This window comes from Arthrobotrys flagrans (genome assembly GCF_004000055.1).
Source record: "Arthrobotrys flagrans strain CBS H-5679 chromosome Unknown unitig_0, whole genome shotgun sequence".
Taxonomy (NCBI): domain Eukaryota; kingdom Fungi; phylum Ascomycota; class Orbiliomycetes; order Orbiliales; family Orbiliaceae; genus Arthrobotrys; species Arthrobotrys flagrans.
In genome coordinates this window covers 5310263-5327960 of record NW_027137550.1, presented here as the reverse complement: position 1 = coordinate 5327960, position 17698 = coordinate 5310263, and the positions used below count along the sequence as shown (strand labels likewise).

General features: G+C 43.8%; 3 protein-coding genes across 3 annotated transcripts; 1 reads left to right on the top strand and 2 right to left on the bottom strand.

Annotated features, from left to right (window-relative positions):
- Positions 1–2597: 2597 nt before the first annotated feature.
- DFL_004580 (uncharacterized protein) lies at positions 2598–3590 on the top strand (the record flags this gene model as incomplete). Its single annotated transcript, XM_067633697.1, has 1 exon — positions 2598–3590. The coding sequence occupies one exon, from the start codon at positions 2598–2600 to the stop codon at positions 3588–3590; it is 993 nt and encodes a 330-aa protein (XP_067491840.1).
- A 6515-nt stretch (positions 3591–10105) lies between these two features.
- On the bottom strand, positions 10106–10654 carry DFL_004579 (uncharacterized protein; the record flags this gene model as incomplete). Its single annotated transcript, XM_067633695.1, has 2 exons — positions 10106–10408; positions 10484–10654. 2 exons carry the CDS (start codon positions 10652–10654, stop codon positions 10106–10108), a joined length of 474 nt encoding a protein of 157 aa, XP_067491839.1.
- Positions 10655–12598: 1944 nt separating this feature from the next.
- DFL_004578 (uncharacterized protein) lies at positions 12599–13255 on the bottom strand (the record flags this gene model as incomplete). The annotated part of the gene is made up of 1 exon (XM_067633694.1): positions 12599–13255. The coding sequence occupies one exon, from the start codon at positions 13253–13255 to the stop codon at positions 12599–12601; it is 657 nt and encodes a 218-aa protein (XP_067491838.1).
- Positions 13256–17698: the final 4443 nt, after the last annotated feature.

Genomic DNA, 17698 nt, shown 5'->3' with positions numbered 1-17698 from the left:
TAAGCGTTCCAGCAAGAAAAAAGCTTTTTCGCTGGCGTAATTTAGCTGTGGGCCGACATTGGCATACGCCATGCAAACCGGCTAAAATGGACTCCTGTACGAGTAATGTCACTGCAATTCGCACATACACCAATTTTCACGACCAATTCCTGTGTGGGCGATTGATTCGACTCGAAGATTACTCGTAGCGGAAGTCTGGCTGCCGTGACCCGTTCAAAATGGACCCTTAAAACACATGGCGATATCAGCACATGGCTAGTCTATCGACGATCTTGACGAATGTCAAAGCATCGATCATTGGAGTGCTCGAGTGTCCGGCCGACTATCTTCCCAACTCTATGTAAAGTGTCAGCACATTTCTCGTACCGGAAACCCTAAAGGAGGTCATGCATGCGATATCATGTTAACAAGCAACACAAATATTGCATCGGATAATATATAAGGTTTGCGAATATGGTAACTAGTCTCCTAATCGTTCTAGGTGGAAGGCATGCGATTTGGGATTCCTTACATATCAGAAGAATTGGTAATCTATTAACCTGGCTATGTACAGCCTGAACTGTGTTTGTGACACCTGTCAAGCAGTTGCTCGTTGTTCCCCACGCAACTGAAGGTTAATACAAGCCTTTTTTTCCTTGGTACGAGTCGTCTAGTCGGCTGCAGCCACCAGACGGTTGACAGGGGGCATCGCTTTTAGCATATATGAGCCCCAGCTTTAAAAGATAACCGGCTTGAATGCTTGGATGACCCTGGTCCATACAGAGCGTGCTATTTGGAGTTGGAAAGCACCTTGGTTAGAGCTTCACATATTTTGGCTCGGAACGTAATCCAGAAATTATCCGGACGGCAGACAAGACTGCCGGGGTTCTTTTCGCTCAAGTGTGAACTTTGATTCTTTTTACATGTATAAAACTTGTTTTCGACTATGGATTTTTCGTTGAGATCATGGTTTCAGCTGCTAGCGGGACTGGCACAAATTTGCCTAAGAATAAAATCTCCAAGAGAGAAAGGGGGAAGAGAGGTACCTATTAAATTTTGAGATTGATCTGAGATCCTTAGTTAGATTACTAAGACATTGGTAGAAGTGCTTATCGGCCTGGTAAACTTAATGCCTTTAGAGGTGTTAGTTAGATTATCCGTCATTGGCATCGAAATTTCGAAACGCCAATCTTTGTTCCTCTAGCTTGCGGGGACACTGTAGGACCGATCTCGAAATTAGTCAATTTTACCATTTGAGACACCCTTCAGGCAGCTAGTTCACGAGCAAAGTATAAACTTCTCAAGCAAATGTATTTCAACTTAGCTAGATCTCTATTTCTAAAAATCGTGCATGAGGAAAATGAGGAATGGACAGTGAAAACCCTCAGAGTGTTTATAATAAGCTAAGGAGGAAAGCATCAATTAACCACTTGCACAAGGGAGAGTATTATCTCTCTATGCGGTGCAAGCAAAACATAGTTGTATAAAAAGCATCGATATCCGGAATATAGCGGTGACGCTTTACTTTAACTAGGATATTATTATATGGCAGTCGAGGGAGTTCAGAGGCCATTGGGTATACGGTAGCAGTAAATGAATCTAGTGTATCAAACGGATTGCTCAAAAGTATTCAAAGGGTCTGTTATAGGTTTGCCAGGCCATGTACGCTTATTTTTTTTAGGAAGGTAAAATGATCATATATCGACTTGAGGTAATACTTATCTGGTCTGATCTCGGAGGCCGTCACAATTGCAAGGGGAGAAGATTTGATCTTGCTACTCTTGCCCAGTGTCTGCCTCGAGACGCCTCGAGACGAGATACTTAGGTGTGCTATATAAAAATTCAACACATCGAAACATCGAAATAAATAGCTAAACATCCGACATCAGATAGCGCTACCAGTCTGCATTGGATAGGAATCGGATCCAGAAACCAAATTAACTTTAACAGACTGCTTGGGTGCGTATGTATCGATTAACTATCTTGGGCTTTAATGATCTGCAGGATTTACTTGTCTGGCAACCCGAGACGAGTATAGGCATGCTTTGTGTTACAACGCTATAGCGAGATCGGGTAAGCTGCCAACCAACCCGGTTGTTAGTAAATGCATTAAATAGCATAGCTTGGTGACACAAATCCGGATATACACGCCCCATACCGCTACTATCATCCTTCCCTAGGAACGAGATCACAATGCCATCCTACCTAGACGGCTTCACTGAACTTTCTAGTTAGTTCAAGGGAAGGGTTTCTAGAACTGGCGATGCAGCGTGCTTGGCACCTAAGCGCGCCTGCAGCAGCTAGCTAGAGCTTCGTAGTTGCTTAAGATTGTTGAGAAACTCTTAAGTAGGAGGTCTGTCGTGAGGATCTGTATAAATAGGATACCGACAAGACGATTTTGTATCTTTTTTGACCACCTGAATGTTTCATCTCGTCGAAGAGGAAATGCCATGCAATTGCTACGGCTCTGGTTCTCAATAGTGGACAAATTTTAAATTTATAGGCTTCACAGTCACTCATTGTTTTTCGCTTTACTTTGAAGCAATTCCGTTCTCTACCCTGGATACAGTCCAAATATTATACACTCATTTCCTTAAACCAAAGTTACGGTTTTAAAAATGAAATTAACGGCATTCTATGCGATGACCGCTTTGGTCCCATCTGCCTTCTCCCATTGCCTCATCACGAACACCTATGGAAACGCAAACCATAAGATTCGTTCCTACGGGATTGGACTCCTCGAGGATACGAACCGAGGGCTAGATAGCCGCATAGATGGTCAACGAGACTGCACGGTCTTCAGTGACCCAGCAATGACACCAAATGGATCAGGTTATAAACAAAAGAAATGCACAAAATGCCCGGCTGGGTTTGATACAGAATGCGGAGCTTGCGGGGGAGTGAAAAACTGTCAAAAATGCCCACTATACGATACGAACTGTTCAAAATGCCGGAAAAGACACCTTCCCGGCTGTGGTCGAACTTACTACGCCTCCGGCAGCAAGTACTATGTTGTTGATCATCCCGAATTGAAGGGCACCGACCCCGCCCGTCCATTCTACAACAGCGCATATATCCACACCGCAAACTGGGTCGAATGGCTGAGAGAGCAAGGGAAAATACCACTTGTCACAGCTAAAGGATGGCTCTGGGTGACAATGTTCCAACAGACGACAGATGGCGCTGGGCCTTACTACTGCATGCTTGATCAAACAGGGACAGCACAGGAATGGACCAACCTGACGGTACCGGTTGTTTCCCCAGGAATCCAAGGGGCTAGTCCATGCAACAATCAGAATTGGGACTGGCCACTCCAGATGCCAGAGGATTTGAAGTGCACTGGTGAATACGGTACACTCAAAAACGTTTGCATGGTGAAATGCTTTAATGATGCGCCTAACGGCCCGTTTGGTGGCTGTATTGCTTTCCAGCAAGTCAAGTCAGGGCCCGATATGGACAAACAACCAAAATCATATGAAGCAAACCCTAAATGTCGAGGTTTTCAGTATAAGTTGCCGATTTCTGATGCCCAGATTAGATTTTTGGCTGGTGACGACTCAATAGGCGCAACTGCAAAGGCGCATATACGAAATATGCTTAAGTCTCCGTAATTAAGCCATAGTACTTATTCTCACAATTGTATTTAAGCTTACATAAATACTTATATCGAGTTACAATTCTGATTTGATACTGAAGGTTGCATTTTTTTGTTCGTCCTAAATCTCATCTTGTGAATGAAGCGATATATCGATATATTCGAAGGTCATAGCTCACCCCTGTCATAGCAAGCCCTTGCGAATCCGCAGGGATACGTCCTAGGACGTTGCATTATGCGGAGATGAACCCTTGCACTTGGGGTATTGAGGGAGTTAGCCGGTTATAGTTTGATTACTCGACCTCTAGATGTCAAAATGGGTGCCTAATATCGCATATTAATCCCTTACTGTTGATCACATCAAGAATTTAACAGACTACGTAAGTTATCCTGTCGATGCATATGTTTCACGGCATAGAGGTGATCATGTTAATTAAATGGGAGACCAGTGCGTGAAGGCAATTATATGAAATTGTTAACTGTGTTTTCTATATGATCGTACTTTTTTGAAAATTTCGACCTATATATTGCTCGTATCTGATATTGCGGCCGCTCGAGTTTGGGCCACGTCTTGTGTAACAATACAAGCTTTGTTAGCTGCGTGTCAGATAGCAGGTTTAAAATCTATGTTCGAGTTATGCTGCACAGCTGCGGACTAGCATGCATGATAATTTCTATTGAAGTCTCTCAAACCTTTGAAACGTTTCCCCGTCAGATATCGATATCTCGATAAGGCAAGTATACTTGATACCATTTTTCCTTGCGTTGATATCAACTTGACTATCCATGGTCCAAAACATGAGATGCTCGCTTCGATACGAATTGGCTGGGTAGTTCGACTTGAAATTGAGTGAGCTAGCACCCTTGTAACATGCATCTTGCAGATTCTATGTTATGAATCCTAAGGTAGTTCGGTACTGTCGGATATCCTCGAATTTCTTCTGGCCATTCATGCTGGGGCGTTATCTGCATGAAGTGGTGATAGCACCTGGCGCTACTGCCAAGCGCTACTAGGTGGATATGTGTGATTCGGATGAATGGCGACTGGGGGGTTAATTTAGACTGTCCAAACTCTCCGAAGCTAGTTTAGCTGTCGGCAACGCCGTTTTCTTCGACCCTATAAATACCAAGACTCTGGGCGAACAAACAGACTGCACTTTTTTTACTCTCGCCAGTAGAATTCACAAATGTTCATGGATGTTGTTTCTAATTGGAGGATCAAATAGCGTTCGGTAGCTTACGGCTATGTTTGGTCAGCTGCAATGTTGCCCTAGTGGCGGCCACGCCATGTATCACAATTCCTTATGACCGATATCCCAACAATGTGGCTTTTCCCTAAATTTCAATTGAGCTCCACAAACGGGTGGGCCCGACTCCACTGTCGCAAGATGTATATGTATGGTGCGAGAACCCAGACCCTTGCAGAGAAAACGTGTATTCGGATCGGTGGACGGACGCGGACGGCCGATGTACATTACATACATGTAATGTATGTATGCATTGACGTTTTTGTTAGCTTGCTTCAGTGGTTGTTCCGGCCGATATAATTGCAAAGTCGCAATACTTCATGACATAAGCCCTTGCGGTTCCACCAACCGAACACATTTACCGTGGATTCGCACATCTGGAGATACAAGTTTTCCTACGGAACTTTTTTTGAGGAATCGGGAAACATGTCGTCCTGAGCAATATCGCTAACATTGGTATCCTCGGTTGCTCGTGCTCATAACGGTGTCGGCGCGCATTATGTCGAAATCATCAACCAAATTATTCTCGCGCGCCAACAGCTTTTGCGCACAAAACCCGATAGAAAAAACTTAGTAAGTCTCATCACAAGAACTCGGTAATTGTCACACGCGCATTCCAGCAAGTTCTGTTAGAATCCTACAGACTCCTCAGCTCGAGCGCAATCGGCGATCCTCAGATTAATTTGATGAGAATGGCGATATTGATACATCGAGATATCGGTGCGACCACGGAAGTATTCTGGTATTCGCGAGCTGAAAGCGCCGGCGTCGGTAGCAAAATACCTAATCTAACATCGTCCTCAGCAAGCTTATGATTTTGGGGGCACGCGATCAGCTTGCGTCAAGGACGCACTGCTTTTTTCCAAGTCGATTCTGATTAGGAATTGTATATTCTTCGTTTACCCAACTACTGATATCATGGACACCATAGGCTCAATATTTCCGCGAAGTATAGTATCGGTGAACGCGATAGATAGATACCCTATATCAAACATCGCAATATTTTCAGAATACTCGGCTTGCCCTGTCGCATTTCCATTCAATTATCTAACAGCGCTGCTGGAAAACGTTCATATAGTGTATCTCTTGATATGCCACGGAACACTATATAGGCACTCTTTCAACAAGGCAATTTGAGCAGTTTTCTTGATCTCTACGAGACGACCACTACTATTTAGCTGGTTGGCTATGCCATGCCGCCGGCGAACAACCATAAACGAGCCCAAATGGGACGGAGCTGGTATTATACGCCAGAAACCCACTCCCCGATTCCTCGGAGGCATCGCATACGCACGCGTATTCTCTTACCATATGCATTCTATAGGCATCGGCGACCACTACCACACAGCCACTAGCTGGAAATTCGCAGTATTATTAATGTATTAGGAATTTACGTATATATTCGATAGAATGCAGATGATACGATACGTTACAAATCGAATTTACAGGCAATCCAGGAAGTTCCTAGCGTGATAGAACCATAAATTCTCTGAAGTTTTGAAGAAAGGGGGGAGAGGGAGCCGCAAAATTACGTGGAAACACGGGTTCAGGAGGTCGGGGGCGAGGAAATACATGCCTGTGTATGCGGGCCTTGGCCAATAGGCTACAAATTTGGCTGTTGTGCATGATACGCTGGTTCGCAGTGGTTCGCAGTGGCAGTGAACAAACTTACGAACTTGTACGTATAGATGCGCATGTGTGTAACTTCGGGTTAGATTACGGAAATGCTCATGGCCTAGGATTTTGAATTTCTATTCCGTTAGAAATGCGGGGTCTCCTCTTAAGATTGAATATTGGGGTATAGTCACATACCAAACTTGGACCAATGAATTATTGCATGTTTGTAATTAATTTTGGAGCGATTTCATTTGATACTTTGGTACCGTTCTAAAATCCTGTGCAGTATGCAGAAGTGGTGTGAGATATTCGGTTACTGGATCTCAAGGACTACCGGAGCTGTGGAAGTCTGGGGTTGTGAACCTCGGGAATGTAACACACATATACAAGCGCGACATGGGCTGGCGAAGATAATGAATATATTTTGTTCTCAACTTTGGACTCCGTATGCGGCTTAAGCCATAGTGTCAAAATGAAATAATCAGCTTCTAATTTACAAAGGTAAGTTGGTAAATATATAATTAAATTGGCCTAACCCTGGCCGATATATGAAGTTGGTATAATCTGAATATCGAATACGTTTCCAAATCGTGAACGCTTTCCATGATATGGGCTAATTTGGCTTCTGCATCCCTACCTCACCGATCCGTCCTTGACTGTAGATATCACTGCCGCCATCTGCACCTGGGTTTTGAAGTTACCTGAAAATTTGTAGATCCCATAACGATGATTCTTTCATCATTCATAGCTTCTGAGAGCAAGCGCCTTTTGAGCTCCGTGTCCTCATTTGATATTTATCTATTGTCATTGACCCCAGAACTCCTCTTAACCTTCCTTTTGAAATTCCACACCTAGAGTCCTAGGGAGGCAGATGAATGAGACTAGGGGTAGCCGTAATTTACATTCTTCAATTAATTGCTGATAGCAGGGTAAGGGAAAAAAAAAAGAAAAAAAAATAATAATTTCGGGATGCCTGTTTCGGCAACATTACTTAAGCTTGCCACTATTCTTTAGTAGGTGTGAAACCAGCGGATAAGTTCATGCCCCTTGTTAGTCTTAGTCTCATATTCTTTTTAGTCTCGAGATATCTTCGAGCCTCGTCGAGAGCTAGATTCTAGTTGAATACGTTGAATACGACTTTTTCAACTACTTCTTTACCTTGGATGTTCGAAAAGCTATTAATTGATCACCGCCTGTATCTTAAATTCTCCTAGCGCTCGATTCTTCTCCCGACTTCAACTTTAACCTATCTAACTTAATTAATGATAATTGTACAACTGTAGTTCCCTTGGTATTGCAAGCTTGGCCTTTAATCCTCCAACACTTACTAAAGTTTTTTAAGCTCTTAAGCAGCCTTCTTTTCATATCTCGCCGTCCCGGAATCACTAGAACTAGATTATCTGTGGCATTCTGGATGGACTCCTAACAGGTAAAGAGACCGATATACGACCAGGTCTGGGTACGAGACAAAGACTTGGGTTGATCTATGGAAATGAACTTAGGTTAGGGGTATTCTTAGAAAGATCCGATATGATGCTGAGATGGAAACGTTAGGTAACGTTACAACCAGACGCATCGACGGCAAAGCCAAAGAAAGGACGGAAGGAAAACAAATAGCAAAGCTTAAAGCTATAGCGGCTTTGGGATGTTCAAGACCCGTTGCTCATTTCGTTAACATATTCTTCATTGACGCTTAACGTTTGGGAAAGGATCCTTTCGTTTTAGCTGCTTTATTAGAATTTCGTTGGTCTTCGTGATATCACTTTTTTGGCTTCATGAATTCTGTAAAAATACTCGGCCACGTAAATTTATTGCTTCCGGCCCACACGTGCACATATATGCACTGAATTGCCCTTTATATTTCGAAACAAGATTCATCAAATTAATGCAAAGTCTTCGAATAGTCGAAGTGGCTGGCTGTCTTGAGAAACACCCGGCTTCAGTCTATACTGTCTATACTCGCCCTTCGGCGTAGGATACAAGTCTACACCCGGGTTTTAAAATTTTTTCTTGCTATGTGTAACAAAACTATATATAACTTAGTGGTGGAGACTATTACGATAGTTTATCACCCGCAGCTGACATGTGTATTTAATTCGATCACGATAAATAGCTTGAAGAATTTGTGTTGTAGACGTTGTAAATATATGAGTGTCTGCAAGGGGTGCAGCTAGATGTGGGCGTCATGACGAAACCCAAGTTTAAATTGCAATAACATCAATTGTATTTAGTCTCTCATCCATAGGCTCCAGTTAGCCTAGATTGTATTGGAATAATTTGACACAATCTAGCGATATCAGTTGATAAAGATACGGTAGAACCACCATAGGCAATTCACTAGAAGCAGGTATATACTAGCCTTGAGGCCAGACGTATACGCCGTTGGAAATTAGTGCATTAAGGTGGTGATAATAATATCACCAATTTTATACATGTACGTACTGTTTATATAGGTATTTACATACTCGGATCAAAAGCAATTGCGATTTTAATTAAAATCTCTGAGACCGTCTCCTAAGCTTCATTCAACAGGGTCAAGATCAAGAGCCAATGTCATCATTGGCCTAAGGTTAACTAGTCTTATATTTCGAATGTTGTACCCCTAGGATCCTTCTCCACCCTTAAATACTATTTAAGTCTTGAAGTCTCTGTGGATTCTGCGATCCAAAGTTAACTAGATAGGCTATGTGATGTTATACCACTAAGCTGCAAAGCGCCCCAAAGCTCTGCCTCAGATCTAGAAACGGGAAATATTTAAAATATCTAGCACTAGATCGTATTTAGATAGAGAGCTATGTCTATCTACTATGTGAAAACGAGATGAGCGATCTTCGTTGGGATAGAAGATCGATATCCATTGGACTAACATAGTACTTTGTCGAAGTGTGCCCTGGATAGTAGCTTCTAGTGCCTGCCATATCCTTCATTGCGGGCTTCCATCACCGGCTCCTATACCCTTGTATCCGTAAAAGACTCTAAAACTAGCTTTAAATCTTGCGGTAGGCAGCCTCCTCAGGAGGGGCGCAGTTGTTTGGAAGAATATCCAACCTAGGCTGTCCATTCCAACATGAGTACTGGCCGCCCCGTATGGAGGAGCCCAGCTTGTGTGGTAAGTACCGTTTGAGTTATCTTATCCCATGTGCCTAAATTCCACGACTTCCGCTCTAAATTTATAAATCCATAGGTCAGAGTATCCGAATGGTGGAGTTCCACGCAAACCGAGATTCTAGTAGAAAAATGCTTTAAAGAGTATTGATGAATTAGCCAAAATTGATCTTTGGTGCAAAATTAGTATAGGGCATTCCATAAATCGTGTAGAGCACGACACATTTTGGTTTTAATTGAAAAGGAAATCCGTGCTTTATTCTCGAGGGGAGGTCCTTACCCAAGCCATATTTAATATAGAATCTATAGAAAGGTAAGATAGTGTTTAAAATCGTTAGTTATTATATCTGCTAAGGTCATCGGAATGCTCTTGGATCGTGAAAGTTCACAGTACGGCTGTCCCAGGCGACAAATAAGGATACCAGCTGTGATAAAATTTTGTCCCCGGCAGCTACTGGCGCTCAAGGAGCTGTCTTTAAATTAACGAGAGCCCTATCACTAACCACTCCGGGGTTCAATTATGTCGGCACAGTTCGTTCCATATCTCCTGAATCGGCATTGCTTATGAGTGTATATCCCGTGCTTCCTGACCCAGGGGGTAACGTGGAAGTGCTATCGTTCCGAATGAATGCCATCGCTTCTTCCAAAGTCGCCCCGCTTTGAATGGTATCGATCGTTCTCCCAAGGTTAGAGGGCTTGCAGTTCTCATATATTCAATCAATTCTTTGTAGTTGCTATTTTCAATATGCAGCGACTTCAATTCTTGTTGTAAAGCTTTTCTTTGATCTCCTGGATCTTCGATAGCATATTGACACACCTGGCCTTTGGCTTGACACCGCTGACATTCCAGCCTATCTTCGCTACACTAGGGGCTAAGTGTCTTGTTAGATTTCACGCAGTCTCAAGATATAAGTTGGTTAGATTTGTCGGTGAAAAGCACCTTAACCTTCGCTTGCCTGCAAGCGTTACAGGCCTTTGCAGCTCGATGTCTCTTATACTTTATTTCGACATAAGTTCTCTGTAATCGCTCTGGTTGATCCGATCCTAGATCCGGAGCAGGGGTGAGAGCAGGAAAGCGGCGACGTTTCCGAGGATTTGGATCCATAGACATGGCAGTGTTTGACTAGTCGAAACTGGCACCCCAGGAGTTGTGTCCGGGCCTTTTAGGTCGCGGATAAACCGATGCTTGCCTTTAGCACTCAGTCCAGGCTCGTCGGGAAGCTTTTGGTGTCTAGTTGTCGCTCACTTAGGGTTTCGGTGGTGTTTGTGGAAATGAGACAAGTTAGGCTGAGGAGGTACGTGTAAATGCACATGCGTTGGTTCTGAACCCTGGCTGGGGCTGTTGACTGGATGCTACTCGGCTAGAATTTTGGATTTCTGGGATAGAAAATATCCTAGAGGAAAAAAGAAATCTTGCTATATAATATTATACATCAAGATGAGATATACTAAATCTTGAAATCTGCGCCTAGACATGGCGCTTAGCCTTCAAAAGTGACCATAATGCAAATGCGTACGAGTTGAAGTTGGTGAATATGGATGTTGTTTGCCTAAAGTTTTGATTGATCTAAGAGGTTAGTCTCAGGACGTCGACCAGGCGCTAGTGTAGTGAATTCCTAGATAGAACATCTACCGAAGGTCTCGTTGAATACCAAATGCTATGGTACCTGGACCGTTCTGGTAGCTAGTGAAGCTGTCGTGTACGTCATTGAAGTTGAGACAAATGGGTTCTTGCGTTATACGGGTATCCAAACCCGGCCTGAGGATTCAACATCAAAATGTGTTGTCCGTGTGGTACAAAATTGTAGCACAGAACGACGTTAGCCCACCAGAGAACGGAGTTTGAACTCCAGCCAATCCGGTCTAGTCTCCCTGAGACCAGTTTGCCAAAGGAGCCACGATTTTGAGACGGTATGTGTTGCGTTCAAGCTACATTGGGTCCGATCCAACGCATTAACATCTCGCTGGGAATACCCATCCCTCTGCCGCATGCCCAGTACTAGCACTGGCTAGATGAATGCCGCATTGGAAAAAGCGGCATAGGATAATAAGTGTCAACGGGTCAATTGAGCTTTTGAGTCGGGGACCAAAGAAGGAAACCTCAATTCTGTCTAACCTTAACGTGGGATTCTTACGGCTTCTACCAATTTGCTTTCCTTCCGAGGCATAGAATTCGAATTCGAAACAATAAGCACGGCATTCGCATGCAAAGATCGACTGCAGGGAGACCAATATATTAACGTCTAGGGTATGGGAGTTGCAGACGTGTTTCGAATAAATGCATTTCATAGGCATAACTTTGAACTTCTACCCGAAAGTTGTCGAACGGCTGAAAAAGGGGACGTCAGCCACCCAATACACTTCAAACACTTTATCTGTTCGAGGAGGTCAAACGTAACTCTACTAACCATCTATTCGAACGAAAATATGTTGGAAAGACACGGCACAGGTGTTGGGACCTTTTGCATTCCGACGAATAGGTGGTACGAAAAAGAACACCATTTCAAGGTTAAATGGTGGTAACTTCTGGCATCTACGGGCGCACATGGGGCGAGCATTTGGATTTAGTTCCATGCAGGGAATTTGTCATGACTTGATTTGATCGTTGAAAATACATTTTCATTGAATCTCTCGAATCAGGCTTTGCGTGTATACCGCCATACGGAAAGCAATAGACATTGAAAAATTAAACATCAAAAATCGTGAAAGGACAATTTTCGGAAGACCGTAAAACTCCTTAACCAATAACAAGCCATCGAAAAATAAAACAAAAAGTAAAAGTATGATACAAAAGACATTGTCGTAAGAGTCGTTGATTAAAATCCGTGAAGAAGAACCCAATAATACACTCCGAACCAATAAAAGATTCCCAAGCCAGCATAGCAACCCTTTCTATCCAGACCGATATAACAAAAAAAAAAAAAAAAAAAAAAAATTGGTTGAGAGAAAAGTCCACCTGAAGAAAGTGATGTATGTACAGTGAAGGTGGCGGTTGAGAAGAATAATGTATGTATAAGAAAGAAGTAGCTAAAAGGAAAAGAGCCAAGGGTATCGTTTAATCTTCGTCTTCACTTTCTTCTGGCATTTCGGAGAACTCTCGAGTAGCTGAGGGTGGAGGCGAGCAGTTGTGAACAACAACAATGCTAGATCGCCTTCTTTGGCCGCCGGCGATGATTGGTGTTTGTTCTTGCATGGTCATGGCGGCCCTGGTAGTCCTTCGCCTTGACTTAAGAGTCGTAATAGAATATGCTCGGACCTTGGTGACCAAGGGAGCGACCGAGCTCTTTGTGGATGGGAAGTCTTCATCCATCGGAGTATCCTCGGGTGTAACCTTTCTTTCGACAACAGTAGTAGCAGAGTCATACTCTTGCTCGTTCCTGTAGATGATGCTTTCTCTTCTTCGAGAGCTGCCCATGTTGACAGATGTTCTGGAGGCGCGGCGACTAGCCGTGGATTCTTCGCTTCCACGACGGGAACTAGCAGGCGAAAGGATCTTTGGGGTTGAGACAGGCGAAAAGATACGCGGTGACATAACCACCACGGCCGCAATGTTCTTAGACCTTCCCCGTGGAGAGATTGGGGAAATGGGAGAGATTATATGTTTGGCGTCTGGAAATCGAGCGTCTTTGATGATGATTGAAAGTCGTGGTACAGAAGTGCGTCGCTGGTGGTTGAGGAGAGGAAGTGCTGGTCGGCGGGTAGCGAACTCCATGGCGAAGGTTTTTATAATTCTTATATTATATTAAATGCGAGGGGTCGTAAGCTGTTGGAGTAGGATTCTCTGCCTGTCGTAACGTATATACGACGTCGTAATGGAACAGAGGAGTCGCCAAAGAATGTTAAGACACGCGCGTTCCGAGTTTCCAGTAATATGTAATTTGAGTGGTGGCTGTTTGCAGCAAGAATGTATGTACTTTTCCCTCTTATCTGTTTTTAGGATTGTGACTGATCCTTCTCACTGCACTGGTTTATGCAGGAGCTCTGGTGACGTGCCTGGTTTTCTGCACGTTGACGGATTGGGTATAATGGCCAGGCCGGAACTTCGTCAGGTCGATGACTGATAAACGAGTGGAGTGGAAAAAGATATCCAAAGACGCAATAATGAATGGATCAATCGACGTTAATAAGTTTTCCCTGTTTTGGTTTTTCTTTTTGATATCGGATGAACGAAACGAAGAGGCCAGACAACCAGTGTACGATAACCTCTAATGCGTTCCAGATCGCTCTCTGTTAAATACTAGGTATTGTATACTACTAACTCTTATCGATACTTGTAAAGGAATGTTTCCGTGGAGTGGTCAAGTACGAGGCCCGAGATGAGATGAGATGAGACGACTAAAGGACTGCTAACTAACGGTGGATGGGGGACGAGACGTTTTTATGCCCCACGGCCTATGCCTGTGTATGGACGGTCTTAGTCTCGAGTCTCCCATGGAAGGAGAAGTTATACCAACCGCTACCAACCCAACCGAGTCCACCCGTGCTGCTGGTCATTGTTTCGCTCCTCGAACACCTCCGTAACATGCTGGGCCCCTAGCGAAAAAGCAAGCACTGGCCACAGCGTTCTGTGCTACAACTTTCCTAACTTAACCCTGCCGGGCGCTGCTTCAGACTCCATACAATCGAGCCTTGCCTGCCTTACTGGGGCCGTACCACTGGAAATACAGTCGGCCTAACGCTGCTGCTCAATGCAAGAACTAATACTTGCCTGCACCATGTGGGGTATTGGGGGCCAGATTTAGACCCATGTCTGGAAGGAGGCGCAAATCTGTGGGTTTTTTTCACAGTTTGATTGGAGAGCAAGGTCTCGCACCAAGAAGCACCAACATGTTCCCCAACTGCCGCCGCTCTAAACGTCGACATCAGGAGCGGCGGTACATGTACATATATGTATGTGTATATACATAGTACAGACATACCGTGGGTAAGTAAGACCAATCCCTCCATTGAATCCCACCTCCTTTTGCCTGCGATTCGACTGAATTATATCACTGTTTCTTTGCCAAAAATACGTCTATTGTATGCAGGTTTTGGACCAGTACAAGGTACAGTACAGACATACTACCAATTTGGCATCAACGCAGAAGGCAACTAATCTCCAAAGGCTGGGCAGCATGGACCGCTCGGTCCTGGATTCCGGCGGAGATATCCCCAAAACTGGTTTGAATAACAGAGAGAAAACAGAATATCAACTTTGCAAAATTCTTTCGAGACTTTTGGATTATTCGTCGACAAGCAAATTCTGAGAGATATCTCTGTTGCATCGTGCTTTTTCGCGACGATATTCCCCAGACCGTCTAGCCTTCCTGACTGGTCAACAATGTCGGTGGGAACATGGGTATTAAGCGGCAGCACTTTCCAAACACCTTCCCCTCAATCCGACCGGCTCCACAGTTTCATGTACTAAACCTCTCAGTTAATTTCACATATGCCGTCTTTGGTAGACACGATACCAGGGCCTCGATAAACACTTCCTTGAAAACGCAAAGTCATGTCGATAACGGGTTTTCCCATTGTGCCTTCTCCGCAATATCTCGCCAGATAATCTTATATGCAAAGCGAGCTAGCAAATGCATTGACATCGATGCAGGCTTCTTCTTTTCCCCGATTTGTTTTAAGAAGCCATTGGCGTCCAGCTGCGAGATTATCAGCTTGAGCTAATCGATGCAAGAACCTCTCGAAATGATCACACATCTACACACATATCTCCCATTTTCGCCTTCTTTTGTAATATCGCTGATAATTGGGGCAAAAAAAATTAGCCTACTACCACCTACCTTCATACAATTTAAGAATATTTTCTCTAATTTCAGTAGTTAATGACCCTATTCTATTAACCATGTTTTTTTTTTTTTTTTTTTTTTTTTTTTTTTTTTTTGGTATTTCGACGCTGGATGATGCCATCAACAACCGATTACTTCACTGTTTGGATGCGAACTACGAACAATTCCTCATGATCTTGCCCCACAATGGATGTGATTGGAGGGGAATCCCGATGCCGGATTTCCTTCAACGAGTCCTGAAACCATCAAATAGAATATTTCCCATCAGCTTACGGGAGCTAAGTTAGCTTGGACTAGTTGAGTCTGGGAAGTATCTCGCCAGAACGTGTACATTGCATAGCGTATGCAGGGCGCCTGTAATAAAAGTACCCCGATACCTCGACCTCCCTATTTGCAACTGAAGCTGAAGATTTATTAAACGTGCTAGGGAAATCGGAGCTCGTCGACACCTTGCTTCGATGCAGCATGCAAGATAGTATATTCTATTAAACTTCAATCTCCGAAATGGGATGCTTACATCTCTATCTGATATGCGGATACGCCTTTCGAGAAGAGCCATGCCAATTCAGGAGGTAATCAAACCTTACATCATCAATTCTCATTAGCCACCCCGAGAATGAGGGGCCCAAGAGCCCAAGAGCCCAATGCCGCCGTCATCACGAAGCGCGCGAATATGGAGATTTGTGCGGCATCTCTATCAAACCTAGGGAGTGGAATTCTGGTCAATGATTCGCTCGCTTGGTTCAGCCAACAGCACTGTTTTCACAACAACTGAACCAGAAGGCTGGGTCACCCAAAGGCTTCGTTCGCATTGACAAAGCAAATACCCTTGTCACTCCCAAAATAGAAGCTCGATCAGAATTTAGGGCTCTAGTCTCTTTAGAAAAATGCACACTTCATCCTCGACGTTGAATGCACATCATCAATTATGGAGTCCGGATCAAGTTGATATGCAGCTTAAGCGAAATTACGATATGCAATCCTTCCTTCAAAGCTGAGCTCTAGAAAGTATCTCGAATAAGTTTTAGGGAATACACTAGTGCACCGGCATCAAAAAGTTGCAAAAACGGGGATCGATACGTATCGACTTTCCATAACTCCGGGTAAAATGGTTCGATTCTCCCATTATCTGATCGAATTCCTGATTTAAGGGCGAAATCAGTGGTAAGATTTTAGTACTACCCTATTTGGGGAAACTTCCCAATGTGTAACACACGGTGGGCCGATGTTGAGTTGATTGTTTATGCCTACCTAGGAGTTCTATTATTAAGTTTGGGAGAGGTTCTTAGGTAGCCACAGTGGAGACCAAGCCCTTGAGAGAGCCTGGCAGGAAGTCTAGTATATAGCTCCTGGCTTAGTCAAGGAATTGCCCACAGCCCGTCCCACAGAACACCCTATCACGGCCTCATAGATCCATACCCAAATTGCTAAATACATACTACCAGCTTATACGGAACTCTAGAGGCGTTCTAGAGACTCATGTGACCGTTTTCGAGGTCAAAACAGATGCTTTGCTGAGCATCTCTGAAACCCTTAACACGAGCGGTATCAAGCCCATGCTAGGCATAGTGTTCGGGCAGCCGCTCCCGCCATCATGGTACTGGAAGTTAACGCTCGATCAGTTACTGTGTAGGCGATAGGTAGACAACTTCTTCATCACTCGCCCAGCCGTAGACGAATCTTCGAAGCGGGAGTTAAAAGGATGCATGCTCTTGCAGAAATTGTGGATTTGTCACAGGAGCACATGCACAACGTTATGGTGAAGGTACTGATACATGCATAGTAGCCTTAAAGTCCTAGCGATACATACATAGATTAGATTTTGTGGATACTGTTTTAGGCTTCGATTTTATCTTATCTGCGGATCCGATATCTAAGTTTTCTGTTCTTTCTTTTTTTACAAAATATTTAAATTCGATGTTCCAAGATTGATGTGATACAATCTCGCTGGCGGTTTAGAGGCCTAGAGGCATCAATTAATTTGTGACTATCGTGCCGAAGATTTTCATTAGGCACTCGTGCTTTGATCTGGATGTACCCTAGTTCTGCATTCGGTATACACCTAATCAAGATTATCCTCAGCTGTATCCATGCCGAGAAATATGTATGCAAAGTCAACTGCGCCTGCGGGCCCACAATCTATATCGACATCGTCTAGTCTTGTGGTAATATATGAAATGCTGCCGAATCGATCGAACCGAATCGCTATTGACAAGTCGTAAACGAGTACAAATGATATATCGGTCAAGAGATACTTAACTGTGACCTTAAGCCTCTAACCCTTATTAAATCAGGCGGTACAATCGCTCGTGAATAAACGCCTGTATCACTCCAGCTAGCCTATGCGGAATTTCGGCTTCGCTGATCAAAGC